A 27,135-nucleotide genomic window follows, 5' to 3' on the forward strand; every position below is an offset into this window, starting at 1 on the left:
GAAAATGGAGAGGCGTTTGTCACTTCTTGCATTGTGTATTGAGAAGAATTATAGGTTGTGAAGATCTACTGCAGCTCGTTCAAATAGGTGATGCACCTCGACATATCCAAAAGCAGTTTTCCCACGTGTCATACTTGGGGGTTGTGTGTCCAGTTCAGGGACTGTTTTCACATCATTGCTAGGAGAGAGGGAAAGGTTGCTGTAGCTGCGTGGCTACAGAGGAAAGCTAGTGTTGCAGTGCTTTGAAAGAGCCAAGGCACAGAACTACTGAAAACTTCTCTGCCTGGTGGAAGAGACTTTCTAGAATCTTTTTGCAGTCTTGCCTGTGAGTTGAAATAAGCACTGTTGCTGTGTTTGCAAAGCAAATGTTAATGTGCTGTCACAAACTAGCATTCCGGTTTGCTTGAAAACGACAACAAAATGGTTTCCAAATACTACTTCTGTTTTAATGACAGGTCTGTAGAACTCTGGTGGATGAACTGCTTAAACTAACTCTGGGAATGAAATAAAGATATCTGTAATAGCATAGTACTATATGGATAAGTACAGCTGTGCTTTCAAAAGCTGAGTGTTTATCTGGGATTTTGGTCTGGGTTAATATGGGTCTTGTGATATGTGTCTTAACTCAATATTTAAGACACATTGTCTTACTTGCCATAACTGTATGTTCTATCAAAAAAAGAAGCAATTATCTGTCATTCCAGACCCGTGTGCTAGTTTAGTTCTAATTCCCTAAGAATGCTGCTGCCTCATTCTGTAATAGTCTATATTTTTTTGTTGGAGGTCTTCAACTGAGTTTTGACTGTTTGAATTTTAGATTGTGAAGTTTCAAAACAGTCTTCCCCTGCATCCCTCCTGTAATGTGTCCCACACCCCTGGGAAGCAACCTGCCTTAGTCCGAAAGGTGATCCAAATTGTTGCTCCCAATGACTCATCTTGATGGATTTCATGCCTGGACAATGGGGCTAAAGCTGTTCTGGGACAGCCCTGAGGGGCAACCAGGCAGGGTGTCCCTTCCCTGGAGTCCTTAATTTCGCTTCACTGTGCCCCTCTGCTTCTCTGGACTTGCCAAGATGGGTCTTTGGGCTGGTGACTCTCCTGTGATGGGCCTGGGAGCATCCCAGCAGGGTATTATTTGGGCTTCCCCTTCCGTTGTCTCTATGTGTTCCTTTGTGGGTGTGCAGAGGAACTTTTATCATATAACCTAACACAAAATCATATAAAAATTGAATGCTAGAGCCCCTGCTGCTTGTGGAGAGCTCCCATATAATTTTCCTTCTCTCCCCTTAGCTGCCTGTGGGAGATGTGTATGCCTTGCAGCAGCTGAGAAACCATCTCTTTATTGAGGAAGAAATTTGAAACCAAGCAGCAGAGATTGGGGTGGAGGCAAGAAGAATGCGGTAAGGAGAATGAGAGGACAAAGAGGAGCTTGATGTCTTTGAGAAAAATCTGTTGTGCTCACAGCTTTCTCCTATGACCTCTGGAAGCAGGATTGCTGCCGGGGATCATGTTCTCTCCTGGTGCTAGGACTACCATGCAGCAGTCAGCCAGCAGAAGAGCAGCACAGTCCCAGCTTTCACAGAACTATCTCAAGCATTGCTCTTTCATGTCCCGCAAGAAACTTGCGATTTCCTGATGCCATAGTACTTACACCTGAGGCAAACCCGCAGATCGCAAGTTCTGAGTGGAATTTCCTGTGTAAGTTATCGAGTGCATACTGTGTTTTCAAGCTCGTGTGTTGTACTTTGAATATGGTAACTCCTAGTGGACGAATATTCTGCTTTGGCTCTAAATTCTGTGGTCTAGGTTTGGTTTTCTTATGACCTGACATCTTCATCCTGTGTGCAAAACTTTGGTGAGGCCAAAAAAAAAAAAAAAAGGCTGCCCACTGCAAGGAGTCCTTGGGTAATGGGAGCAGTAGGCTTGGTGGGAGGTGATACGTTCTGTCCTTGTCCAAACATGAGTAAAGCTATTCTAGCTTTTCTGCCCTCATCAGGGAGCAGCAAGGAGTGGTCTTGCCTCCTGGTCTGAAGTATCCAATAACTAGGAAGTGCAGTTCCACATACGGGTAAATATTCTGAGTTTTTCTCTGCAAGTGGCATGCCTTTAGGAAAGGGAGAGAGGCACATAAGTTCTCTTAATGGTGGATAATGTTAGTTACCCCAAAGAGCTCAGTAATGCTAAAGGAATTAAAAGCATTTGGAACTTGTAGGCTGTAGTTACAAATGAAGGGTATGCAAATATTGTCACTTATCCTTGCTGTTTGTTATGGTTTCAAAATAAGACAATTGCCAGGGGACACCAAAGTAATGCCTTAATTTCAGTGATTGTCTGCAATGTATGAGAGCAATAACTGAGATAAACTGATACTTCCGCAGATTTACATACTTGGATTTGGAAGGCTTTATCTCATGACAGGGCTGATTCTTGATTGGCGTGTTTCCAGTTCACTGAAGTCTAAGCAGATGGGATCATTGGCAGGCTGCTGGACAGTCAAGGTGTGACAAGTTAGAGCCACAGCAAAACAGGTGAAGTTTAAAAACCCAGAGGTTCTTTAAAACAACTGTTTCCCAATAAAGATTCTGAGGAGATCCATAATCACAGAGCATTCTCAGCTGTCACATTACACTGGTTGTACTGAGAAGCTAGGACTGGGAACTTTGTTTTCCCCCTGAGCCATATACAGATAGATCCTGGGAGTAAATGGTGATGTGGGGAGAGGTGAAAGGGTTTTGGATGAGTAGAGGTGTCCCTATACATGAGATTCTCCCTGCAGCTTCCTTTTCCCCACTCTCTGCCTGTGTCCTATGGCGGTAAAGCAGTAAGTAAGAAGCTGCTAGAAATAGCACAAAGGATACCTGTGCATTGCCTGTAATAATTTCTCCTAGGATTTGTGGGGAGGAGAGATATCTAATTGCTTTTCTTAATTGATTGGTTCCTCACTGATGTTTCAGAAGCAATAAAACAGATCACAAAGCCTTGTTCTCTAGTAAGCTTTCCTGTATGGAAATATCTAGTGAGTGGGTGCATGCTAAAGCCTCTTCCTAACAGCATCAGACTGGCTGATCACTCCTGCAGCTGCAAGGTGAAGCATGACTTATTCTTCTTTGTTGGATCACTTAGGCTCTTGGTGTGCTGCTGATCTTGAACTTGTGATGCATACAGCACAGGGGTGATGCGTGCTCTGAGTAGATTTGTTGCCTTTTTATGAGTAGCAATGTGTACGTGAAAGGAAAATGTTTCTTTTGGTGAAGTGATAAAGGAGCTTGGCTGTGATCAAGGCATTCTTGGTCGTCTTATGTTAACTCTGCTTATAACTTCCTGCGGAGTTAGGGAAGTGTCATTCTCAGAAATGCAGGCTGAGTACAATGTGTACAAACACAATACACCTGCACACACAGCTGAGGCTGTATTTCGCTAACTGGAGGGAGTGCTCACACATTCTTCACCAGGGGGGAAAGTAGGCAAAAATTTCATGCGTCTTTAAATCAGTTTAATGTCAGGTAGGATCAAACCCACTAAAAATCAAATAGCTGAAGTACAGGGTTACCACAGAATATCACAGTTGACTTCAGGTTGTGCTGGTGCCTGAAATGTGTGTTTTCTCCTTCACTCTTTCTGAATTTCTTCTCATTTTAACCCTGAATGTATACCAGGATTTGTGGGTAACAGCAATATATCTGTAAAACTTTGTCCTGAAATTACTTGTACCTATGGTTAACTGCTGCCTTCATTGGGTTGTATTTTATGACCCCTGTTCAGTCTTTATGAAACCAGACCTAAGTTGGGTGCATTTTAAAAGCTGAGTAAAATGGCAGTTAGCAATTGAAAATTATTCACTTATGTTTTGTAAATGAGGAGAGATTATCAGGTTCTGTATATAGGTATCGTATTTCATATTTTTGTTAGTCATATTTCTTGGTGAAGGATTTCTCAGCCAATTTAAACTAAGATGTAGGGATTAGATTTGTGAGTGCTTCTAGGGGCATGAGAAATGTCCAGAGGGGAGGGTTCAGCTATGTGACGTGTGAAATACCAAAGAGGCAGCCCAGAGGGTTTCTCTCCTGCCAAGTAGTAAACTTCAGAGAGAAAAAGGGAGAGAGAATGTAAGCAAACTTGAGTGAATGCTGAGCTCTGGGGCTGGCGATTCACGAAACAGAGAGGATGAATGAACCATACCAGGATGTCTATACATTTGACCTCAAGAAACCTACACTGAAGGAAGTGAACGTTTGGCCAGGCACTGGAAGGAGCAGCAGCAGCTCTGGAGTTTCTTTTTCTTGCCCACATGTCTTTCGTTGCCTCTCCCTGTTGTGCCTGCTGGGCAGTCTGCTGGGGCATCCTCAGTGTCTGGACTACGGGCCACCTTTCCAGCCCCCTTTTCATTTGGAGTTCTGCTCTGCCTATGAAACTTTTGGCTGCTGTGACCAGGAGAGAGACAACAGCATTGCAGCAAAATACTGGGACATCATGGATTATATTGATCCCCAGGGGCGTAAGCTGTGTGGAACGTATATCAAAGACATCCTATGTCAGGTAGGGCAGAACATAGTATCTGTATCCTATGCTTCGGGATGACTTGGGGGTCAGTTGTGGTTCTGATAGCCTCTTATAGCTAGCTGTGTTGCTGTGAAAAGAAGTGTGGGAGCAGGGGAAAAGTGGGCTGAAGGAGTAACGATACCTAATCCTCAGCATGCGTTTTGCAAAGTGCTTTGTGTAAGGTGCATCACTTTGTGGTATCTGGCAATATATAATGACATTTGCTAGCAATAATGATTTATGGAAGCATTGCCCAACTCGGATTATGCTGGGAATCCTGCTGCGCTGCTTATTTTTTTATAACAAAGGGGAGAGTTACAGATCAATACTTATTTTCTGCTTGCAGCTACTAGGTGCTGGATTACAAATTCCACAGGATCAAATGATATGGGAATTATCAGGCAAAGTGTTTGGGTTCCCGGACCCCATGAAGGATGTTTTGATCCTGTTCCTGCTGAGGATGCTCCAAATGGTGTGGTTGTTAAAGCAGAACAAATTTAATAGGTAGTGGTTTCACACAGCTGCTGCAAGGTCCTGAGGCTTCAGTCACTGCATTTTCATCAGTGCTGCCTCCCCACTGTCCACCTGGCTCACAGAAATAGGCATTGTGCAGTGAGAAAAACCAAAGGCACTGTTCTTCTGAGCTCCCCTGCCTCCCTGTAATTAAAGGGCAGAACTGACCTCCCTTTTCAACAACCATTAGTCATGCAGAGTTGGACTTGCTGCATGCCAAAACACAAAGCAGCCAAAAGACACAGTCTTGCTAAGAACGTATAAAATGCTTCTGGTTAACATTTCCTTAGCCCTAAAATGTTATCTGTGTACAAAAATGTTTCCATTCGTTTTGGATGCTGGCAGGATTCTGGCATCTGCTTGGCATTGGGGGGAACACCCTTTCAGCACTAGGGCTGAAAAAAGTAGCATCAGTGTTGTTTGTCATTTTACAGTTGTTAAACCAGAAAAAGATGTGTTACAGGTCCTAGCAGAACCACCAATGTTGGTGTTATGAAGATTTTCTACATGTTGCAGGTAGAAAAAACACTATAAAAATGTCTATTGCCTCTTTGCTCATTCTGTGGAGCATAATTTAATTTTCCATTTGTTGTAAGTGTGTATTGTAGCAAAAAAACCAAACTGTTGAAGATTAACTTTGAAATTTAGAGTAGTCTGATTATTTTGTGTAAGATGTACCTTGTAGGCAACAAGCTAAACACTTAGGCCTTTAAGAGACAGTTAATCAAGATGTTTTGAGGAGGTTTCACGTGCATTGCCAGCTTTGCAAAAGAAGACTCAAGGTCCCTATTTTGTGTACCATTCTTGCAGCGATCAAGAATGATTAGTTGAGGAACTTCTAATCAGGGACTGATCCTGAGCGTCCTGGAGATATGTAACGTATGTGTACTTCATTAATGTGTTTACATTTAGCTTTGAATAGTCAGTAGAAAAGGCAGATAACTGTGAACTACCCTCATGATAATACTAAAAATCACACGCACTGCTGTGAGACCCTAGCCTGAATGAGAAGACCGTCACCCTTTGAGCATGCGTAATAAAAATGATGCTGCCTTTGTATAGTATAAAAGAACTGTATGCGATCAAGACGGTGTGCTTGATTTGTGGGAAGCCACCGAGCACCCAGGATTGCACAAACCTGAAATAAATAAGCAACGTCTCTCCTGAGTGTGTGACAATTGGCTTATTGCATACATAATGGATCTGCTTTTCGGACAACAAAACCACCCTATATATTTTGTTACAGATTTTCAAAGTAATAAGCTATTACTGTTTTCATGTCTTTCTAGAGTAAGAGGGCTGCTAAATCTTTGGGGAGGAGCTTGTGATTGTGTTGTGTTGCTCGTCCTGTTCAAGCTGGTGATAACCATGGAAATAAGGTTGGATTCTCTGGCAAATATTATTTGGCTGTTGAATTAGTGGAGGAGCAAAGATCTACCAAATGGTTTTGCTTTAGCGATGTCGCTTTGCTGGATCAAATTCTTACTGATGATATCATGTGGAAGGGATGAAAAATGATGACATCTCCATTCTACCACCTCCACAGTATCCTGATAATTTGTAGTCACTACCCATGAAATGCTGATGTGCTTAGTGCCACTTCAAATACAAAAAGACAGATGCCTATATGTGGTCAGGATGTAATTGTGCCAAGTGCTTATTTCTGCTGTGTACAGCAGGACTTAAGATAAACTGTTGCCAGTAACAAGTGCTTTTATTGATATTTGTATGGAACTGGGGACACAAAGATTAGACTCAGAAGCAATGGTAGACAAAATAATATTGTTAGCTTTTGTCTCTTGAACAAAACAAATTTCAAGAAAGAAGTGTAGGTGCTTATTGCTAAACCTGAATTATTAGTAGCTGCTCTAATTTAGCAAAACCAGTATTATTTTACATCTTTGGGGGAGATCAGCGCAGTAGTGATGTGTTGTAACAAAGCAGCTCGTTCATCAGGTGTTCCTTCAGTGCCCAAACCAGCAGACAGTAAAAAACAGACAACTTTTTTTTTCCCCTAGCCTTCCTGGTGTGGTAATGAGTGGTGTGCTGAGCGTTACACAGAAGAAGCTGGTTTTGGTGACTGCAGCAGTCTCGCTGGTCCTGCAGAGCCGAAGAAGGATGCCACGGAGTGCACCTTACCTTGGCAGTGGAACCGTGTGTTTCTTAACAGATAGAAGATGATGAGAAGGGGTTGTGTTCTGGATCATGGATTTCCTGCTGTCACTCTAAGCCAGATGTGTTTCTCTTGAAAACTAACAGGTTAGAAGAGGCACCTAAAGCAATCTGGCTCTGCTGGTAGACCTGCTTCAGTTTGCATCTGGCAAGATCTGGGTCTATTTTTGCTAGCTACACTTGTTCTAAGCATTTGTAGGTTGAGAGTCTGACACTCAGCTGAGTTCTTCTAGGATTTAGCTTAAAAACTGAATAGGAAACTCTGAAAACTGCCTGTAATGTTCTTAAGGAGGTGTTGTGCGAGTTGCATGGCTATACAAATTCCCTGGATGCAAACCTTGTCACACATGCTAGAACAGCTGTTTGGCTGCTGGCTGAGAGGATGTTTCTCTCTTCAGAAAGCTGCTACAGGAGTGGCGTAGAAAACCAAAAAGGCCAGTTAAACCTTGTTCAAGCTAATTGAAAGCCGTGATACTAGCGTGAGACAGGAGCTAGTGCAGGGAAAGCAACATACTTTTTAAGCCAATTTTAATCTGAGGCCTGACTTGATTGCTGAATGCACTCTCTTTTTGCAGAGAAACTATTACAAAACAGCAAAGAAGCATCAACTTGATCTTAGCAGCTTCTGTTTCTTCCACTCTATAAAATAGTGGGATTAATTGTATTTTCATGCACGCTTGAGTGAAGTGAAAGCAGACAACCAACAGTGACTGCAAGGCCACCTAATCTGGGAGTTTTTGTAGATCCTGAGGAACGTCCTCCATCCGTCCTGCTGGGCCTGTGTGCTGCAGGCCTTGTTTACCAGGCAAACAGTGTGTGGGAAGCCCAAATGCTGGAAAAGCATGGCAGCTGCTCAGGGGCTGCATTTATTTAGGAGGATGAACTGTAGGGGACCCTTCTGTGGCAGACGGTTGGCAGAACAGAGTTGATGGAACTCGGAGGCAGTGAGAATATGCATTGTTTCAGAGGAAGCTGTTTTTTTTCTTCTTTCTCTTCTCAGAGTGCTGGTTTGGGAGCTGGACTCTTCCCACTTATTGAGAGAAATTAAAAATGTTTTCAAAGGTGTTAATAAAGTAATCACTTCAGAACAGAATCGAGAGGAGCTTTAGACTGCAAGTGACTGGTGCACAATGGAGCGGTGAGCCCGCTGCAGCCACATGTTAGTGAGAATGAGGGAGCTTCCCAGGACTCAAAATGCAGCACAGGTTAGGCTCTGTCTGCTCTCCCCCACCTTTCCTTGGTGACACCTTATCAAGCTGTCACCTCTCCTTGTCTCCTAGTCACTTGAGAGCAGCACTATACTTTGTGAAAGCTATGATATAACTAGAAACTCAACATATTCAGAGATATGCGAGTGTATACTGGTGAAAGTGGAGAGGGTGGGCAATGGTTAATGGACTCAGTAAGCATCAGGGGAGGAACATGCCAGCCAAGTGGTGTTGAATGCCTGCACCAAAGCTGCTTTCCTTCAAGAAGGTGAAAACAAAGACACTTATCTGAAGCTTTGGCTTTTGGGAATGGCACTCAGGGCCTAATGGTGCCCTTACTCATTCTGGGAAGGCCTTAAATGTGGGAAAATTGATGTGGTTCTGCTATCTAGGGCTGGGGTCAGGCTGCAAGGACAGACCTGGGGGACTTGGCTCCCCTTTGCAGGCTGGGGACTTCTAATTAGGAGAGGAGAGGTCCCTTACAGGTGCGATGCAGAAGCAACAGAACCCAGCTCATTCTGTGCAGCTTGATAACAAGATGGCAGCAATGAAAAGTGAGAAACTTACTACACCACCCAAGAGTTGAAAGGGCTTTACTACTTACAAGTCATATCTGTTCTTAGTATGGTCAAAAGCCCTTGGGTTCTTCTGTGAGCGAAGGAAACGGCCTGCTGTGCTAAGTTTGGAATGAGGTCTGTAGCCTTCACATTAAATATCCTGGAAAGGCTGCTACTTGCACCAAAAAATAGTCAGTGTCAAGCAAACTTGTGTAATGAGGCAGAAAAAATACTAATGTAGTAGTTCTTCATTCTTCGACTGTCTATGTACTTACCTTCCTACATATGTGCCCAATAAAAACTGTGGATAGACTGTTTCAGGCTGCTGGCATGAAAACCAGTAAAATAATCTTTCTGCAGAATTTAGCTCCTTCTGTTTTAACTTCTGCAATTTTGTGCTGATTAAAATAGAGGTGGGATTTTAATGGAAATATTTTATAGAAGTTCTGGCCCAGAATTTTTGCAAGCTGAGGAGTTTAAATTTAGGTACAAATTCAAACACAATGCCCGATTTTCAGTATTTAACCTATATTTTGCACAGATAAAAACTTAATGATATTTGAAGGGACCTAATTTCAGACACAACACCTGAAAATGTTGTCTGCAGTATTTTTTTTCTGAAGATCACATATAGAGTCAATGGTAGCTACATGAATTGTATAAGATGATATCTACTTATTTGAAACAGTTTTAAATCTTAACTACAGTCTGCTTCAGTGATACCAGGCATGCAAGAACATGATCAAAGTTATACAGTAGCAGACCAAAGATTAAGTTAGCCTGTACATTTAACCAGTGTACATCTTTAGCACCTACGGTTTCTTCTGGCAGACTTCCACCTCCTTTTTTAAGCTGGTTCCTGCTAGCTTTATCTAATGCTCCCTCATTTTTCTTCTGGGGGGAAAGGGTGAATAAGTGATTCCCCATGCATCTTCTCAATGTCACTTGTGATATTTACAGCCCCTTGTCAGGCTGTTTTACCCTACTCTGATCACCTCTCTGCAAAACTGCTCAGTCCCATCTTAATTAACTGTTCTGTACCTTTGACTGTCCTTGTGGATTTGTTCCCCTATGTTGTTTTTCGGAAGGGGGACCAGAGCTGTGCAGAGTGTTGAAGGTGCGGGTGAACCTGTACCTGGTTTGTTTTCTTTCTTTCTTTCCTAACACTTGATTAGACCTAGGTATGGGCTTAAGTGGCTTAACAAAGTAAAACCTTAAATATATCTGGAAAAGGCAGTAATGCTGGCTGATGTGAAAGATGTGTCCAGATTTGGGACTGCTGGTCTGGAGAAGTATGAAGGCTAATGTTCTCCACAGCGCAAAGGGTTGCTGCACTGAGGGAATTGACAAATTCTTCTCTCAGTCTGTTAAGAACAGGTCACAAAGTACCTAGTTCAAAATCTAGTGGGGGAAGCTAAGCGGGATTTCTAAAAGAGAAAGTAAGAAGAGATTGCAAAAAGGAATTCCTGTCACTTCCTTAAAAACCTCTAGTAATGGAGAATCCGCAGCCTCCATAGACATATTTCCATTGGGAATAATTTAGGTCCAGCTGATTGCTTTGGTAACGGAAACAACTACTGACCTCTAAATCCCATTCAGCAATATTCTGACTGACTTTCTACTACTCCATTTCAAAGATGACTCGTTATGTTCTCTGCCTTATCAATTTTTCATTTTATTAAGTGGTTTGCTTCCATGAAGGTGTCTTGGCTTCTCCTGGATGTGTGTACACAGCCACATATTTAGTTTCTTTTACTTTCTAGGAATGTTCTCCATACGCTGCGCATCTCTATGACGCAGAAAACCCTCGGACACCTCTAAGAAACCTCCCAGGACTTTGTTTTGATTACTGCTCTGAGTTTCACTTCAAGTGCCACTCTGCCATCAGCCTGCTGACGAGCGATAAGCACATCCAAGAATGCTGCGAGACAAACAAGACGCGCTTTTGCAGCCTCCTTCACCTACACGATGAGGACTACTGCTTCCCCAACGTGCTGAAGAATACAGCCCTCAACCGCAACCTGGGCTCGGTGGCGGAGGACCGCAAAGGCTGCCTCCAGCTCTGTCTGACCGAGGTTGCCAACGGCCTGAGGAACCCGGTGCTCATGGTGCATGCGAATGACCATACCCACCGCTTGTTCGTAGCTGAGCAGGTGGGCGTGATCTGGGTCTACCTACCTGATGGCAGCCGGCTGGAGGAGCCCTTTCTGGATATTAAAAGTATAGTGCTGGCTACACCGTGGCTAGGGGATGAGAGAGGCTTTCTGGGGATGGCTTTCCACCCCAAGTACAAGGACAATGGGAAGTTTTATATCTATTACTCATACATGGATAAGAACCGAGTGGAAAAGATCAGGATCAGTGAATTGAAGGTTTTGGCATCTGATGCCAACAAAGCTGATCCACACTCAGAAAGGTAAAGTTCATGTTGAATGCTACTGTATGCCGCGATGAGAAATGATTTTTCGTTGTTCCTGTCTTTCCCTTTTGCAGAACCTGCACGTTCCCAGTCACCCTGGTTCAGGCATGTGACTGGCCTGCTATGAAGCTCCCAGAGACAGGTTGGCTCAAGGTCACACAGTAAACTAGAAACGAAACTGTAAAGAGGACCCAGGATCTAGGCTTCCAGGTCGTCATCTCTCTCCATCTTGTACTCTTGTCTTCTAAAGAGCACTAATAGCCTTAAGCCTATGGTGGAATTAACATCTGTCCTAAGTGTTTTGCACTGTAGGAGAACAGGGATGTTTCACTATAGTACTATCCATTCATTCGATCTGACATGTGTGCCCCTGCCCTGTCCCCTGCTCAGAAAAAAGCTAATTCTCAGTTATGGAGAAGAATTTGTTAATAATGGTCTTATTTTCTCTAGAGTTTCACAATCACCATAAGATGCTTCTGAAGCCCTCAAATTCACCAACTGCTTCTTATATAAGAAAGCAGAACCCACCTGCTGCAATCAAAGTTTAAAGGGCAACAAGCATTCCCTGCAGATGAACACATTATGTATTTGTAGTCGTGTTTTCAGATGAGCTGTGATACTCCTGTGCTCATGGTGGTGGGTGAGCTCTGTAGCATAAGAGGTATTAATGCAGTGCAGACCAAAGCTGTAGTGCACGGGGCAGCCACAGCGCTGCATGGCTCATGGGAAACACGTTTCCTCGAGGGACGCCGTACTTGAAAGGAGGCAGGTTCACAGGAAACAGCATGCAACTCAGCACCATATTTGACAAAGCTGACAGGTCTGTACAGCTGGGAAATCTTGCTTGCTTCTGTAGAAGAAGTGATGCAATATTTCTGCAGCCTACCTGAATGCTCAGTCCTTTCCAGTAGCTACATCTGGAGTCATTTCTCTTTTTTTAGGAATCTTTTGGAGCTTGAAGAACCAGCTGCAAATCATAATGGTGGGCAGCTGCTCTTTGGTGTGGATGGCTATATGTATCTATTCACAGGGGATGGAGGGAAAGCTGGAGACCCTTTTGGAAAATTTGGGAATGCTCAGAACAAGTAAGTAGGAGGGCAGTTGAAAGCCTTGAGCTTGTCCACCAAGACACAGGGTTTGGAAATGAACTGTGGAATAATAAAGTAAGAGTGCTTCCCAAAAGTGCTTGTCAATCTGCAACTCTGTCCAATGCAGTATTTCAAAAATTTAAATTTTACATTTTGAAAGCTGAGGGAACCCAATTTGTTGAGAGGGGGAAAAGTCTTCTGTAACTTAAACAGATTGCAAGACATACCAGCTGTTGGTTTATCTCTTTTGGACAGATAACTTTTCCTTTGGAAAGGGTGAAGAGGCAGAGAATTATTCGCTTTCATTTGTCTCTCATGCTGGGATTTGTCTTTTTCTGTCGTTTTCTTTAGGAGTGCTTTGTTGGGGAAAGTCTTGAGGATTGATGTGGATGGAGAAAGCCCTGATGGAAAGCCTTATCGCATCCCTCCTGATAACCCATTTGTGTCTGATCCCAAGGCCCGCCCTGAGGTTTATGCTTATGGGGTCAGGAATATGTGGCGCTGTGCGGTTGACAGAGGGGACCCTGTCACGAAAAAGGGAAGAGGGAGGATATTCTGTGGGGATGTTGGGCAGAACAGGTTTGAAGAAATCGACATCGTTGTTAAAGGAGGGAACTATGGCTGGAGAGCGAAGGAGGGATTTGAATGCTACGACACAAAGCTTTGCCACAATTCCTCTTTGGGTAAGGCAGAAGTTTCTTACAGAAAATTACTTTATTATACGTGTGTGTGTACTGGATAGCTCCGTTTTTCTTTATAGCTCCATTTTTCCAGTGAAGCTAAATAATCCAGTGTTGTGTGGTAAATGGAGATTGTTTACCTCTTAAGAGCAGAATATTCCTTCTCCACAGCCCTGCAGTGTTGGTACGAAATGATGCCCTGCTTATTCAGGAAATTCCTTGCCATACACTGCACTGCACAAGGTGTTGTGGGTCAAAGCCTGTGCCTTTTGCAGACAGACAGAATTTTCCCAGTGAAGTTAGGAAGGCAATGGATTAAGTTTAAGTAGAAAAGCAATATTGCGTTTTCTTCAGATGCTCTGAGGCATGGCTATGGCTAAGGAGAGTGGACCAGGCTGATGCTGAGACCCTGAAACAAATCCTGTGGAAGAGGCAGTGTGTCCTAGCAAGCAGGGTGCTGCAGCAGAACACCCAAAAGCTATGCTCTGGGTCTGACTGTGGGTGTGATGGACAAACTCACTTTCTGCCTTTAAAAAAGAGTAGATATTGGTGGTCTTCGTAAAGCTCTTTGGAAAGCATGGCAGAAGAACTGGGTGGTATTATAATGTTCCTTAAGCTGTTGGAAGAAAACACCCTGTCTCAAGCTCATGTAGATGTTTCTGAAACATTTGTATGAGCAGGTAACTGTAGAGTATGTGTTATCAACACTCCTCCTCTGCTATGCTGGTACCCATATGGCTTTCAAGTTTTTTTGTTGTTGTTTAGTTGTTTTTTTTAATGGCCCAATCTTCAATTGACAACAAAACTGAATTAGATTTTGCAGTTAATCTATAGTTTTTAATTAATTGCATTTGTGATCTTTATCCTCGTCATTAAAGATTAAAGACAAGCTACTTGATCCAGGGGAAAAAAGTGAGGACAAGACTAAAATTTTGTGGGATCTGATATTCAACCTGAGAAAGGGCTGAAATCAATTTCACCATTGTCTGAGGCAAAGCCTTTATTTTATAAGTCTCATGACATAAAATGGAGGTAGCACACTTATGCATGTTCTGTGCTGAGACTGTCAGCAAACCTATGAAGATGTTAACTTGCAATTGTTTGATCTTATTCCCTTCTCTAAAAATACTGAAATTTGTAAAAACAATCCTTGCTAAAATGATTGGTGCAATCACAAACCTGTAAGATAATACTTCCTGCAGGCTGATACCTTTCTGCATTGCTCACTTGATGCAGAGAATCTTGGTCCCATGTGTTATGGAAGCTCATCATGACTAAGCCTTGATAAGCAACTACACAGAGAGCTCCTTAAAGACCTTGGGTCTGTTCTGTCCTGGAGTAAATTACTGAATTCCCACTGAAATTTAACTATGCTGTTTGTTCAAATGTACTGGTCCTTCTAGTCATTTTTGTGCCTGTCGGTGTCATTGAGCAATTTCTTTTTAATGCTCTCTGGATGTAAATTTTCTCACTTTTTATTCTTCTGTGTTTAACAGACGACATTCTTCCAATATTTGCATATGGTCGCAATGTGGGGAAGTCAGTCACTGGAGGTTATGTATACAGAGGATGTGAATCGCCCAACTTGAACGGCCTTTATATTTTTGGTGATTTCATGAATGGGTGAGACTAATTGTTTTCTCTGCAGCTCCCATTCTGTACCCACATTTGCCTTATCTGGGTAAATAAGCATATCAGAGCATCCTGAAACCTTTTGAGCTGGAGTAAATGAGAATCTCGCATGCCTGTGTATTAGGCTCTGTTTGACTATTATAACAACATTTTGGTTGGAATCTAAACTTCCTCCAATTTAGAGTCCTTAGGATAGGTTTGCTTTTGTTCAGGTCTATTTTTCCAAAAGACAGCCTTTAAAGCTGGTCAACAGTCAGGGTCCTCAGTGACTTTTTTTTTGTCAGTAATGCATGATTTTGACAGGAACCGATATTGATAATGGAAACATAAAACACAAGGTTTTATTTTTTTTATCTAGTCGACTTATGGCTTTACAGGAAGATGAGATGACAAATAAGTGGAAGAAGCAAGATATCTGCATTGGCAGCCCAGGAGCTTGTGCTTTCCCTGGAATGATCAGTTCTTACAGCAAATTCATCATCTCATTTGCTGAGGATGAAGCAGGTAGGTATTGTGCTAGCTGTACCTTTATTGGAAACTGTACTATCGGTTCTGTTTTGAAGGGCAAATGTGTAAAATTGTGTTGCTCCTCACGTTACTAGAAAGCAGGCACTGCAAAACACATTTGTGGCTATCTCAGCATGGCAAGTAGAGTTGGTATGGGGTTCAGAGAGGTCTCCTGCCCTGTGAGACTATTGCAGCTCAGCTTGATGGAGAGCTCAGGAGAAAGATCCTTATGTGAACTTTGCAGTCTGAATGCTCCAGGTTCTCTAAGGAGTTTGAATTCCCGTTTCTTTCAGCCTTTCCCTGTCCTTTTGTTGTTGTTTGTTTATGCTGTTTCATTAATGAAAAGACGGTATCAATGCCATTTGTTCTTTCATTGTAACAGCTCATCCTCACTTGAGTGCTTAGAGCTTATCTGAATTTCCCTCACTTCATTAGTGTAAATTCCTCCATCTTATTCACAACAACAGCACTTCCCACTGCATTATAGACTAAGGCTTTACTTGGGGATGAGGAAAACCACTCATTTTAAAATTTAGTGGAAATGTCTCTGTGCATAGGGTTATTGCTCTGGTCACAATGACCAGATCTCTCGCCAAGGTGAAAGTACTGATGCATACTTCATTCACTTCTGTACAGTCTCCTGAAAGAGAGCTGTGTAATACAAAAAGTGGCTGCATGTTTTTTGAGAACATAACGTGCTTTAGCGAGCTCTATTGCTTCGTGATTCAGCAGAAAAGAGATTTGCTTGTAATGAAAAGATCCTAGACCGTCTGGCTAGCATATTCTGTCAAAGATGCAGGGAGTTGCAGCCTTTGTTGTGAAATATGTACAATTTTTAACTGTTCTAACAACACGTGGAGTGAGTGGATATTAAACATCTCTTCTACTGGTTGTTCTTTTAGAAACCAATGTGGTGTCTTCATGTCACTTGAAAGATAAGTTTTGCCTCTTTTGCAAGCTACCATAATTTGCCTGGATATTGTTCTAGCAGGAGCTGAAGGGAAGGCATGAGGAGTAGTTGCTCTCCTCAGCAACCATACAGGAATAAAAGCTTCTGTCTTCCATGCATTAGCCAATTTAGCTCTTGTTGGATTTTTTTTTTTTTTTTGGTATGACTAGGAGATGGCTAAATATTTGTTGTGTGGTCTTCCCCTTTATTTGTAGCTTCTGGCTGCTTCTTTGGTACAAATAAGTTTAAAAAGAAAACAACATATTTATACAGAGGAAAGTGACCTTTTGGAGGACCACTGACATGAGGTAGCGAAGGTCCTGCTCAGGCACTGTGCTTGATCGAGAGGTGCTGGTTCTGTGCGGAACCCTGCTGCAACCAAGAGATCATTTGGTGTCCCTGGGAGTCCATCTGCACAGGCCAGGGTGAGACCAAAGCCCACCTGGAAGTAAGACATGACTGAGGGAGTGACTGAAGGGATTTTCCTTTCTGACCATGTGAAATAGTGAAGAGCCAGGAAAGAGATGGAAATGGAGAGCTGGGATTCAGCCTGGGCACTTGAATCTGAGACTGGTTTTCTTTCTTCACTTCCATTTAGGTGAGCTGTATTTTATGTCTACTTCTTATCCCAGTGCCTACGCACCACATGGATCGCTCTACAAGTTTATTGATCCTGCAAGGTTAGTAGTTAAAGATGTTTTTCCATGCCAAATTCTTCTATTATCACCATACATTTTCCAGCTGTCACAGTAGAAAGAATGCTAAGTACTACTGACTTTGCTGACCTCCGCATCCAGTCCTTGGGTTTTGTTCACCCACTGTACATCTGGTGCAAATGTAATCAGTTTTAGTGAATTTCTTCCTCACTCATCATATCTGTGCACCCAGAAATAGACAGAGTTCAGATACCTTAAAAGTCTGGGACAGTAAGGGTCAAAGTAAGGTCTCTTTGGTTGCATATCTGAAGTATAGCACAGAGGTGTGTTAAAAATGACAGTTCATATCCTTCAGGGTTATGATGTCAAATATCTGTGATGCACTTTCATATAAATAAATTGCAGCACACAGCTTAGTTTTCTTCACAAAAAAGAGTGAAACCTGGCAATTCATGCGGTGTTCGAATAACAATTGGCGCCTGAACCTGAGGTTTTCCAAGCAAAATGTTTTTTCCCCATTAAGCAGTTATCCCTGCTAAAGTCTGTTTTTACAATAAAAAGTATGCTTATGTAATTTTTTCCTGTCCCAAGCTTTTGGATCTTGCTAAAAAGCATTAAATGAGTTTCAAATCACCCTGTGACATAGATACAGTACTAATGTGCCTGTGCTGTTGCCGAGATTTCAGACACTAACAAAATGAAGAAAACAAGTTACATTTTCTTGGGAAGTTAAATCCAAAGCTAGATAGTTAACTCAAGCTCTGTACCAAGGTGATAGGAATAGGAACTTGAGTCTTTTACTTGCTATAACTACTTGAGGAGACTCCTGCCTTTAACAGCTTATTGTCTGCCAGGAAGCTTTTGAACCGCATTAACTGCAGCTGACCAAAATGTAACATTTTCAACTAAAAAAAAAATTTGTGATCTCGCATAAACATCGAGAGCTCGAGCATGCTCTATTTCACAAAAAAAAGCCCTGCAGTCCCTATGCCACCCTTTAATGCGCCATGAAGTCTGTCAGGATGATCCAAATCCTCTCCTCTTTCCCACTGTAAAGGGAGAAATGCAGCCTTCTGTTTCACAAGCAGCCTGCGGGAGCCTTTCCAGGAGGCTGCCTGCCTGAGGACTGGTGCGCAGTAATGTACCAGTAATGTTATGATGAGAATATGGGGGGCAGCAAGCCAGGAGTGCGATGGTTTCGCTGCTCAGAAGGGCTTTCTGGAAAGAAGCTAGCTCTTCCCTGTGCTTTTGGAGCTTCCTATCTATCACTTCTACAGCAGGGCCACGCACTTATTCCCTTGGCTCGTTTGAATTTATTCTTGTGTTTTCTGGTTCCCCTTGTTTACCTTAGCCCGGATGCTGCTCTGCTGAGCTTTGCCCTTGTCTGTTTGCTTCAGCACTTTGCAAGCTTGTCCAGGGTGTGCAAAGCACTGACTGCTCCTCTGGAGGCTGAGCTTGCTTGGCCCTGGAGCAGAAAGTCGTAACACCTCCAGATCCTGGGTTGTACTCTAGCCTCCTCCTGATTGTATCACAAGCGGAGATTCTTCCCTTCTCCTTTGCATTTTAATGCTGTTTATAGGGTTTTTCCTATTTCCATCTCACTGTGGCTGGGATAACTGGCTCCTCTGACGCCTCTGATGGGTGCAGTCCCAGTTTGTCCAGCCCAGACACTTCCTGCTTCTTGCCCACACTTCAGCAAGCACGCTGGCAAGAGCAGCAAGCCACACAAATGCCTGCTTCAAAAGGTTGGCAGGGCCACTGCCATCTACCTAACAGCAACTCAAACTTCCCTAGGAACCTCCCAGGAAAACTGATGGCAGCGAGTGCCCCATGTTCCCACTTCAGCTTGCCTCTCCAGCAGCGCTCTCAGACAGCAGAATGGCTGGCGTGCTTCTGCCTGGATTGGCACCAGATCCCTTCAGTCGGGAGCAGAGGGAAGAGTTGTTAGAAAGCGCTTTAAAAGTTAGAGAGGAGAAAGGGGGGGAAAAAGCCCACACCAACCTCCTGAAAAAAACCCACAAGCAATACCAATGACCCTGCTTTAGTAACCTTTTTTTTTTTTAATTGAAATGGTATGGAGGAAACACTTGGCTGTTGCCCCTGTCTGAAGGAGAATGCTAATCACAAGAAAATGTGATGCCTTAGGTCATGCTTTGCTTTGCTCTGTGCTGTCAAGCATGGAAACTGGAAGAGCCTGTTCTTATTTGTCCTATAGCAGTTCCTTGGTACGTAACAGAAAACACAGGTCTGTTGCTCTTCTTTGTACCCCCTTTCCTGTCATTTAACATGTGACAGCTTTACCTCAGGGAAAATGTGGGGTTTTTTTGGGGTGCTTTTTGTACTGTGGGAAGTTGTCAGGGAACAGCAGGAGAGGAACGCTAACATGTTTTCTTTGCAGTTGTTGTTGCTTCATCCCTCCTGGCCTGTTCCTTTCCTTTCTCACCCCTCTTGCTGCAGCACTATGTTGTGTCCGACGCAGCACACTTTGAAGGTCACACTAACTTTTGTGGGGCTGTGTGGGAATATTCTGCTGCATGTACAGAGATCCTTACACCGCACCACGAGCAAATGGAAACCACTGTCACTGACAAGCCTTATGCGCATGAATAAGACTGTTCCACTTCAGGGTGGGATGCATGAGCCAGTATTGGTAAGAACAACCCAAAGTGACTGATAGTCTGAAGTTCAACCAATGCACCCTCAGTAAGTTTGCAGATGACACCAAGTTAGGTGGGAGCCTTGATCGGTTGGAGGGTAGGAAGGCTCTACAGAGGGATGTGGACAGGCTGGACTGATGGGCCGAGGCCAACTGCATGAGGTTCAACAAGGCCAAGGGCCAGGTCCTGCACTTGAGTCACAACAACCCCACACAACGCTACAGGCTTGGGGAAGAGTGGCTGGAGAGCTGCCCAGTGGAAAAGGACCTGGGGCTGCTAGTCAACAGCTGACTGAATTTGAGCTGGTAGTGTGCCCAGGTGGCCAAGAAGGCCAACAGCATCCTGGCTTGTACCAGGAATAGGAATATCAGGAATCCTGTGGCCAGCAGGACTAGGGAAGTGATCATCCCCCTGTACTCAGCACTGGTGAGGCTGTACCTCAAGTACTGTGTTCAGTTTTGGGCCCCTCACTACAAGAAGGACATGGAGGTGCTGGAGCGTGTCCACAGAAGGGCAACGAAGTTGGTGAAGGGTCTGGAGCACAAGTCTTAGGAGGAGCGGCTGAGGGAGCTGGGGTTGTTTAGCCTGGAGAAGAGGAGGCTGAGGGGAGACCTTATTGCTCTCCACAACTACCTGAAAGGAGGCTGTAGCGAGGTGGGGGTCGGTCTCTTCTCCCAAGTAACAAGTGATAGGACAAGAGGAAATGGCCTCAAGTTGCGCCAGGAGAGGTTTAGATTGGATATTAGGAAAAATGTCTTCATTGGAGGGGTTGTCAGGCATTGGAACAGGCTGCCCAGGGAAGTGGTTGAGTCTCCATCCCTGGAAGTATTTAAAAGATGCGTAGATGTGGTGCTTAGGGACATGGTTTAGTGGTGGACTTGACAGTGCTAGGTTAACAGTTGGACTCGATGATCTTAAAGGTCTTTGTCAACCTAAATGATTCTGTGATTCTATGCATCCACCGGGCTTCTAGAAACAGCATTGTGCTGTGGCTCCAGCAGCAGGACACGTAACTGAACACACCTAATCAGCACCCTGGAATTCAGTGGTGGGCTACAAGTTCATGCAGGCAGGTCGGCATCCCCCACACAAACCAACCAGCTATTCATGTTGGATAAAGACAGTCCAGACTGCCTGATGGCAGAAAGTCGACCAGAAGGGTTGTAGAAGAGAAGCTGCAGCCTTCCAGCTGCTATTGCTATTCAGACAAGGATTTTATGGCTTGCAGCCCTGAGTTAGGATTTTAAATTCCACTTACGTTCCACTCCAGGTGCCTAAAGTGCTTTCAGGCCTCTTCCAGCAGAGGCAAATGACAATGGGGGATTGATGTGTGCCTCTGGAATAAATAAACTTCCTTAACAATCTCTTGGATATCTGCATATGGCTTTCTGTTTTTCAAGGAGAGCTCCACCAGGGAAGTGTAAATACAAGCCCGTTCCAGTGAAAACAAAGAGTAAACAGATACCATTTGTTCCACGTGCAAGTAAGTTTTTAGGCTTTAATTTTACGGAGAAGCAAAACATATAACCATCTTACAGGCATGCGATTGAAATCTTTAGCAGTCTTAAACTAAAGCACTGAACAGGAGCAATCTGGAAGTTAGATTATCACGTTTAATGTGTGCTTCTGTCGTCTGCTAGACGCCATGCCTTTTCTTAATGCCAGTCTCTGATTATTTTTTTTTCTAATTGTTGCCAAGTAATAGTGTAAATGGGTGTCACAAGGGAACTGATGGCTTTGATTCAGGCATTGGATTTGGTCTGGGAAGTTGTGAGCACTCATCCCTGGCTCTGTTACAAGCTCCTTGAATCCAATAATCCCATCTCTGTAAATCTAGGAGGGTCAATCTTCCTTTCTCCTGGCCTTTTTCTGTCCTATGTCCCATGCAACTAGGGCAGGGTTACATCTTATTATTGAGTAGAAACAGTGTTTAGCAAGTTGAGGTTATCTTGTCTGGGATTTCCAGATATTAGTGTAACATGGAAAACTCATTAAGTCTGCCAAAGAAGTGTGCAAGTTTTCATCATATTCTGTCTGGACATATTTTCCTTAAATATACATTCATCATTTATAAAATTAAACAAATTTTATTTCCAAGAAACCCAAGGCTCTTTTGATGGAAGAAAAGAGGTTTATATAGTGTATATTTCTTCTTTCAGAATGCCAGCTATTTTTCTTAACTGTAGCTCTAATAAGGGTTTATATCGGTCATATCTCTGAATTAACCTTTTGCCTTAAAGCAGGGATGCTGAACCATGTTAATTACTTTCCTCAGAGACTGTCCTTGAGCTGCTTAATGAACCTTCAACAACCAAGCCTCCGAAAAAATCTCCTACCCCCACTGCAGCCATCCCAACAGTTTCTTCTAAGAAAGCCAAAAAGACCCCATCCACCAAAATAAAAGCATCAACAGTGAAACCAGCTCCATCTGGTAAAAAGAGACAGAAAATCAAAGCTGAGGCTAAACCGCACAAGCCAAAGCAGGAAGAGGAGCTTGCGCACATTTCCAGAACTACACCGGCACCACCTTTGCCAAAAAAGAGCTCCCACCCAACCAGAACCAAGAAGCTTCTTCCAAAGAAAGCAGCAGTAGGTAAGGAAAAACTGGAGAAGAGGAGGAAGGCGAGTAGATCAAGCAGCAGCTTTTGAAGCTCAGTGATGTCCCAGAAAAAGCAAGTCACATACAAGATGGTGAAACAATGTTTTGATAAAATAAGAGAACCAGCTGACTTGTTATGCCAGTGCTCCCAGGTGCGCCTCCATTAATGTCAGTGTTAGCAGTCTCTATATATGTTCTATTAAACCTTAACAGCACCAGCCTCCTAATATTAACTTCCTTTGCAATTCCTGCTGTGATGTCCTTTTCTGACATAAGCAGTCATACGCAGTCTCTGATGGATGGTAAGACTTGGCTGTGTATGACTGTCTAATAAATCCAAGTGCCTCCAACTTTCAGGACTTGCATCTTTTATCTAAGAGTATGAAATAGACATGTCAATGACCTCACCTTTTTTTTTTTTGTCCTTTAACTGAAATACAGTGAAAAGTGTATTTTAAGAGTAGTTGTCTTTCAGACAATGAAATCAGATTTTTTTTTTTTAAGCGATATTTTTTCAAGGTATGGATCACCTTACAGGTTCCAAAGGATTCACTAAGGGCTGGAAATATTCAGTAAAGCTTAAACAAACAAAATCAAAGCAACAGAAACCAAGCAACCCTCAAAAATCCTAGTTACAGCTGAGCAATTGGATGGAACCATCACCTGGCTTCTAACGGAGCATAGGTTGGATTCTGTCCGCCTGGAGAGTGCCTTGGCTAGCAGGTAAGGGCTGGGTGCAGGCTTACGGGCTGCAGCTCTCCTGGGCTGAGCCTTTCCTCTTCCCTGGGAGCAGCGTGGGTTTAGAGCTTGAGCGGGAGGGGTGCAGGTACCCCGCCAGCCTGGCAGTAGCCGTGCTCCTTAGCGCGCTCCCCGTACAGTGACATTAATTTGCAATGGGGTGGGGTGCTGCAAGGAGAAGTGCGAGGGCGAGGACCATGGGGTTGCGTTATCCACGGTGGAAGCGGGGCAGTAACAACCCTCAGATGCTCTTTTCCACAGAAGTGTATCTAGTTGCGTGGCGCACGGCCTGGCTTAGACTTGGCCTAAGAGGGAGCCAAAGCAAATGACGTCACTTCGCAGTTTCCACCTTACGTTTGTCTCCTACCGCCACCCTCCGGACGCAGCGTTTCGGGATGCAAAAAGCAGCACGCTGCTGCTGCAGCTCTGGCTTTCAGCCGGCGGGGAGCGACCCACCCCGCGCGGCTGCCCGCCCTCCCCTCCGCCCCCGCGGAGGCGGCTCCGCGGCTGCGGAGCGAAACCCCGGCGTGGGCAGGGCATGGAAAAGGGAAAAACCTCGGGAGGCCCCAGCGAGGATCGAACTCGCGACCCCTGGTTTACAAGACCAGTGCTCTAACCACTGAGCTATGGAGCCACCTATCAGTTCCACCCCTGCCGACGGCTCCTGTCGCACTCCCCGGGCCGCCTCCCTGCGCGGCGCCCGCCTCGCCCCGGCCTCCCCTCTCCCTCCGCCCGGCAGCGCAAGCCAAGGTGAGGCTGTGGAAGCCGCACCCCGGTTCCCTCACCACCGTGCAGCGGAGGGCCGTGGAGGCCCGGGGTGGAGGAGGTGGAGGCCCGGTGCTGGCCTCCAGCCCCTCTGGTGTGTCTGGGGGCGACCTGCCTGCGACACCCCCGGCTCGGAGCCAGGCCCCTGAAATTTCCCCCGCGCCCGGGTTCCCTCACCACCGTGCAGCGGCAGCCCGGGGTGGCAGGCCCCACCGGGCCTCCAGCCCCTCCGGTCTGTCTGGGGGCCGTTCGCCTGTGGTGAATTTCAGAGCCAGGCCTCTGAAATTTCCCCCACACCCATTTCCTTCATGGAAAAGGCTACCCGTGGCGCAGCTGTGTGTGAATCCAAATCCCAGCCCACCTGCCATGGGCCAAGGGTAACCAAGGGGCCTTCTCCTCTTTATCAAAGGGTGAGTGCACCTGCTGCAGATTTAGAATAAAGCTGCTATTGCAGCGAGAACTATTTCAGTGGCAAATTGAGGCTAGCAAGAGGATTGCTTCAAGGATCGGTACAGTGGTTCCTGGCCCCAGGGCTGCCTAGCGGTGTCCCTCACAGAATCATACAATTTTTTAGGTTAGAGAAGACTTTTAAGATCATCAAGTCCAACCATTACCTTAGCACTGCCATGTCCACCACTGAACCGTGTCCCTAAGTGGCAGATCTACATGTCTTTTAAATACCTCTATGCTGTGAAGGAGGGAGCAGTTGCTTGCCGTGATGGGGGCTGATTGAAGATTTTGGGAGGTAACGCTGTACAACCTACAGTTTTGTGCGAAGTGAAAAGAAAAAAAAAAAAGTCAGTTTAAATGGAGAGGTTATAGTTAACTTGGTGTTGTAAATCTTATTAGGTTTTGTGAAATAACTGTTACAGAAAAACTGGTTTAATTATCTTGCAAATAAACCACAAGTCTAGGTTGACTAGGACATGAACCCAACGGCAAGATAAGCATTGTGTAGCCTTAGTTTCTCTTTTCACTTTTACAGACCAAGAAAATTTGAAACCATTGAAGATTTTCTCCTTTTCTTTGCATAAAAGAGCCAGTCTGTCACATGCAGCCCTCCTCCATGAAAATTTAGGTGAAGGTGAAAAGGTAAGCTGTGGAGAGGAAATTGGGAGACACTGCTATGGAGTAATAAATCTGAGCAGTTCTGCTGCATGCTGGAGTCACATTCGAGAAAAGCAGACATGATTTGCTGGGTGCAAGCCTCAAACTGTGTGTGACCAACAGTAAAGCTCCTTGAAATGAGTATAGACAGAAAAAGCTTCATTAAGGAGTTAAAGACCTTTCATCCATCCCACACTCCACAAATCATGAACTAGGTCAACTTCCTTTTTTTTTTTTTTTTATTTCACTTTCTCTTTAAATGGATATGATCTCTGTGGACAAGCTAGACCAGTTCTGGTGAACTCTGTCTTGTTGTTTATGTAAGACACTAAAATGACTTTAAAATATCTGCTTTTGACCTCTAACGTGGCAGCTGATAAATTCGCGAAGTTTCACATTTCTTTGATGGTTGCTTTTTTTTTTCCCCCCCTTCCCTTTGAAGACAGTGACTCTTTAGAGTTGGTAAAGCTCTTCCAAACAGGGCTAAGACGGTTGTGTTCTGCTAATGCCTCAGGGAACTCAAATACAACCATAGCTTGTTTTATAACGTTAAAGGGGGTAGGAGCAGAACTGTCTTTCTTACACTTTTCCTGCTCTAAGACAAACCTACCCTCATCATTCTGACAGAGCTGAGCAGCAGGGTGAGACATATTCTGAGAACAGAACAGTGTTGAAATCAAGTTTTCTGTGATGGCATGGCTACCTGTCACTATTGTTTTTTAACTTAGGTGCAAAGTCTGTAACTGCCGTGGTTGCCCTGCTTCCAGATTCCTTTTGCTGTCTGCTTAGAGCTCACTCCAAGGTGGGCTGCACTTCAAATGCTGCGCGTAGCAGACAGAGTCTTAGGCAGGCACCCTGGGTGGGATTTAAGATGTGTGATGGAGGTACCATGCTATCAGTGCGCCCTCTAGCTTCTCTTTGTAATGGAAGTGAGGAAATGAGACACATCTAGGATGCAATTCATCTCACCTGAAGGTAAACCTCTAAAACAAGTCATCTGAATCATGGTCTAGAAGTGCTTGTTTCTCAGGTGACTGTGAAGGGAGTCGATGCTGAAAATGTCACCAGTTAAGTGAGACACATCTCACTGGGCGTGACAGGTTTGTGCCAACTAAGTTCTGCTAGGGAGCAGATACCCTGCTGAGACCTGGCTGGGGAGGGACACAGCAGCTGCTTTATTTAACAGGCGCAGCAGCACTGCATAGCTCCTGTTGCAAGCTGCTAATGCACTTAGCCAGCCCATCCTCTCAGTCTCATTTGCACGGGAATAAGCTTTAGTTTAATTTAATACCTTTTTGCTTTAGATGTTTAAACTAGAATAACTGTAGGTGGAAAATTCCCATCAGAGGACCAAGAGAATTTTTAGGGAGATGACAAGATAAATTATATCTCTAAAGAAGAGTCTATGAATATTCTGTAACCAGACACAGAGATTTTGAAAATTAAGCATTTAGGCAATAAAATGCCTGTCTAGTCTTCTGTTTATTGCTGTTGAAAGCCACTAGGTGGAACCTAAGTACTGTGTGAAAGGAGGAGGAAACTGCTTTAACAGACCTCAAATGCCAAAAAGAGTGAATTTTTACCACACAGGTTTTTAAAAAGATCTGTAGGACAATTTACCATTAAAGATGTGCCAAACACGTAAAGATCCACGTTTATATATGCTCTGTAAAATTTCTGCTTTGCAGTAAGAGTAAACTTGTATTGTGTGTCCCCCTTGCTAAATCAGGGCTTTCCCAAGCATTCTTTTCATCTGGTTCAGTGAATTAATGCTGATAAAAGTGGAGGGCTAATAGCAGCTGTTTAGTAAAGGCCCTGTGAAAGCAAGCAGGCAGGCCCTTTGCAAACTGCCTTCCTGGTGTAACACATTTGGCTTTTTCTTTCATATGGAAGAGTTTTGTAAGAGAGACACTCCCAACGTAGGGAGGAATGCCGAAGATTATTGGGAGCTGCATGCAGAAAAGTTTCCCCTTCCTGAGGAAACCTGTTAAGACGGAGCAGGATTTGAAAGATATATCCTAGACCACCTCTACACCAAGGACAGGCATTAAGCTAGAAAATAGAGTGGCTAATGTAAGAATAGATGTCGCTTTGCCCTCAGTCTGGACCAAGGCTGTTACTAAAGAATGACTTAGTTGTTCCTGATTAGCTCCCTGAAGAGCCCCACTGAACAAATATGTGTTTAACTGTGTGTAAAGCTGGTGTCAGTCCGCAGATGTCAACTGTGTGGCTGTGAATTTACATCCGTCTTGTTAAGCGCAGTGAGCTAATCTCATGCATATTCTATATGATCTTATTGCCATATCTTGCATTCAAATGCTAACAGGAGAAGTGAACCAAAGGAATGAC

General features: G+C 44.1%; 2 protein-coding genes across 6 annotated transcripts in view; both read left to right on the forward strand.

The window, feature by feature from the left end:
- Positions 1-10,850, forward strand: part of TAF1A (TATA-box binding protein associated factor, RNA polymerase I subunit A) — a 23,883-nt gene extending 13,033 nt beyond the window's left edge. The window contains exons 11-16 of one of the 5 annotated variants that reach the window (XR_014227643.1): positions 1,291-1,400; positions 1,491-1,698; positions 2,419-2,528; positions 6,342-6,431; positions 7,071-7,311; positions 10,753-10,807. The gene's annotated coding sequence lies outside the window, so the exon portion shown is untranslated. Of the gene's footprint in view, positions 1-1,290; positions 1,401-1,490; positions 1,699-2,418; positions 2,529-6,341; positions 6,432-7,070; positions 7,312-10,752 lie in introns of all 5 variants that reach the window. The other 4 variants (XR_014227644.1, XR_014227645.1, XR_014227646.1 and 1 more) reach the window with 4 other exon arrangements.
- HHIPL2 (HHIP like 2) lies at positions 1,074-22,226 on the forward strand (the record flags this gene model as incomplete). The annotated part of the gene is made up of 10 exons (XM_082307339.1): positions 1,074-1,128; positions 4,160-4,536; positions 10,753-11,405; positions 12,350-12,493; positions 12,848-13,179; positions 14,673-14,799; positions 15,167-15,312; positions 16,863-16,944; positions 20,978-21,060; positions 21,853-22,226. 10 exons carry the CDS (start codon positions 1,074-1,076, stop codon positions 22,224-22,226), a joined length of 2,373 nt encoding a protein of 790 aa, XP_082163465.1.
- Between the last annotated feature and the right edge of the window lie 4,909 nt (positions 22,227-27,135).

This window comes from Platalea leucorodia, assembly GCF_965183815.1.
Source record: "Platalea leucorodia genome assembly, chromosome: 3".
Taxonomy (NCBI): domain Eukaryota; kingdom Metazoa; phylum Chordata; class Aves; order Pelecaniformes; family Threskiornithidae; genus Platalea; species Platalea leucorodia.